Source organism: Bison bison, unplaced genomic scaffold, assembly GCF_000754665.1.
Source record: "Bison bison bison isolate TAMUID 2011002044 unplaced genomic scaffold, Bison_UMD1.0 scf7180017864371, whole genome shotgun sequence".
Taxonomy (NCBI): Eukaryota; Metazoa; Chordata; class Mammalia; order Artiodactyla; family Bovidae; genus Bison; species Bison bison.
The window spans coordinates 11,671,551-11,673,865 of record NW_011494943.1 but is presented as its reverse complement, the minus strand read 5'-3'; the positions used below and the strand labels follow the sequence as shown (position 1 = coordinate 11,673,865).

The 2,315-nt window shown below is 66.0% G+C and overlaps 1 protein-coding gene across 1 annotated transcript in view; it reads left to right on the top strand.

The window, feature by feature from the left end:
• The window catches only part of AATK (apoptosis-associated tyrosine kinase), a 34,943-nt gene that overhangs the window by 30,186 nt on the left and 2,442 nt on the right, over positions 1-2,315 (top strand). Inside the window, exons 17-18 of the mRNA XM_010856527.1 lie at positions 1-2,207; positions 2,299-2,314. Coding sequence (XP_010854829.1) covers positions 1-2,207; positions 2,299-2,314 — 2,223 coding nt within the window. The remainder of the gene's footprint in view (positions 2,208-2,298; position 2,315) is intronic.

The following is a 2,315-nucleotide window of genomic DNA, read 5'->3' as shown; positions in this document are numbered from 1 at the left end:
GCGCTCACAGCCCCTCGGTGGGCAGTGAGTACTTCATCCGCCTGGAAGACCCTGCGCCTGCCGCGGACCATGACCCCGACTGCACTGGCTGTGCCCCCAGCACGCTTGCCGCTGCGCTGCGCCCCGATAGTAGTGACCACGATGATGACTCTGACGGGAGCACGGCCGCGTCGCTGGTCATGGAGCCGCTGCTCGGCCACGCGCCGCCCGCGGATGGCCCCTGGGGCCACTGCGACTACTACCCATGCAAGAGCCGCGCCCGTGACCTGTCCTGCGCCTCCCGCTCACCCTCACCGGAGACACCGATGCTGGCGGAGCCTGGAGCCGAGGATATCGACTGGGGTGTGGGGGCCTTCTGCCCCCCGTTCTTTGAGGACCCACTGGGCACATCCCCCTCGCGGAGCTCTGGGGACCGACTATCTCCAGGTGGGGAGGAGCTGGGGGAGGCTGAGGCGTCCAGAGCCGCCCAGTATAGACACTGGAGCTCCAACGTTTCTGCCAACAACAACAGCGGCAGTCGAGCACCGGAATCCTGGGTCCCAGGCCTCTCAGGCTACACGGACTGCTGCCCTGGTATGAAGCAGACTTTGTGGGCCGTCCCTGAGCTGGGCCATCCTCTGACCCCAGAGGATCCCAGAGAGTCTCTCCTTGGGCCAAAGGGGGCCTCCTTGGGTCAGGAGCTGGGCCACTGCCTTGGCCTCTCCCATCTGTATCCTGCTGAGGGCCTGACACCTGCCCCCTGCCTGGTTGCCTCTCCCTGGACAGAGGCAGCCATAAGTGGGGGTGACAGCCCCCAGGCAGAGCCCAGGCTTGCAGAGGAGGCTGAGGGCTCTGCTGGACTCCAACTGCCCCTTCCCTCCATCCCATCCCCATCCCAAGAGGGAGCCCCACTTCCTGCTGAGGAGGCCAGCACCCCGCCCACCCTGCCTGCTTCACCCACGCCCACTGGAAGCCAGGCACCTGCCACCGAGCCAGCCCAGACCCGTGACAGCGGCAGGAGGTCCCCTGAGCTGGAGGCTCCAAGGAGTGAAGATGAGGACACGACCGAGGCCACTTCTGGTGTCTTCACTGACTTGTCCAGCGACGGCCCACAGGCTGAGAAACTAGACGTGACACCAGCTTTCCGCTCCCTGCAGAAGCAGGTGGGGACCCCCGACTCCTTGGACTCCCTGGACATCCCGTCCTCGGCCAGTGATGGTGGCTGTGAGGTCTTCAGCCCATCAGCTGTCAGCACCCCTGGCGGGCAGCTCCGAGCCCTGGACAGCGGCTATGACACGGAGAACTACGAGTCCCCTGAGTTCATACTCAAGGAGGCACATGAGCCCTGTGAGCCCGAGGCCTTTGGGGAGCTGGCCTCAGAGGGTGAGAGCCCGGGGCCCGAGACTCGGCTCTCTGCCTCCCTAGGTGGCCTCAGCGAGAAGAATCCCTACCGTGACTCCGCCTACTTCTCAGACCTGGACACGGAGCCAGAGCCCCCCGTGGGCCCCAAGGAGAAGCATGGAGGTGTCCCGGTCCCCGGGCCGGAGCCTGATCTGGACAGCCCGAAGAGCCCCAGGCTGCAGTCTGCACAGCCCTCCCCTGAGCTGGGGGTGCCCGGGGAGGCACAGGGCACTGGACCCAGGGAGGTGCCACCACTGCTGCTGTCACTGTCACTGCCTGAGGACTCTTCCCCAGAGCCAAGCGCCTGCCCCACAGGCCCTGGGCGGGAGCCTCCCTGGCCCCAAGACCCAGCCCAGGTGCCGCCCATGCCCAGCCCCGTGAGTTCTAAGATTTTCTTGCTGACTCCAGTCCGGCCAAGCTCAGAAAGCCACCGCCCGGAGCTCCAGGAGACCCTGGGTCTGCTGTCAGGGTCAAACCTGCAGGAACGGACCGGGGGCCCAGGTGCCTCCAGAACCCCGCTCTGCCTGGCCCTGCCTGGACTCCCTGTGGCCCCAGAGGGGCGGCCTGAGGAGGAAGAGGAGGACAGCGAGGACAGTGACGAGTCGGATGAAGAGCTCCGCTGCTACAGCATCCAGGAGCCGAGTGAGGAGAGCGAGGAGGAGGTGCCGCCCGTGCCAGTGGTGGTGGCGGAGAGCCAGAGCGCGCGCAACTTGCGCAGCCTGCTTAAGATGCCGAGCCTGCTGTCCGAGGCCTTCTGCGAGGACCTGGAGCGCAAGAAGAAAGCTGTGTCCTTCTTCGACGACGTCACTGTCTACCTCTTTGACCAGGTGGGCAGCCGCCCTGGGCTTGGTGTGGGGAGAGGGGGTCTGTGGTGGGACTGGAAGCCTTGGGCGACAAGTGTTGCTTTGATTCCCCCAGGAAAGCCCCACCCGAGA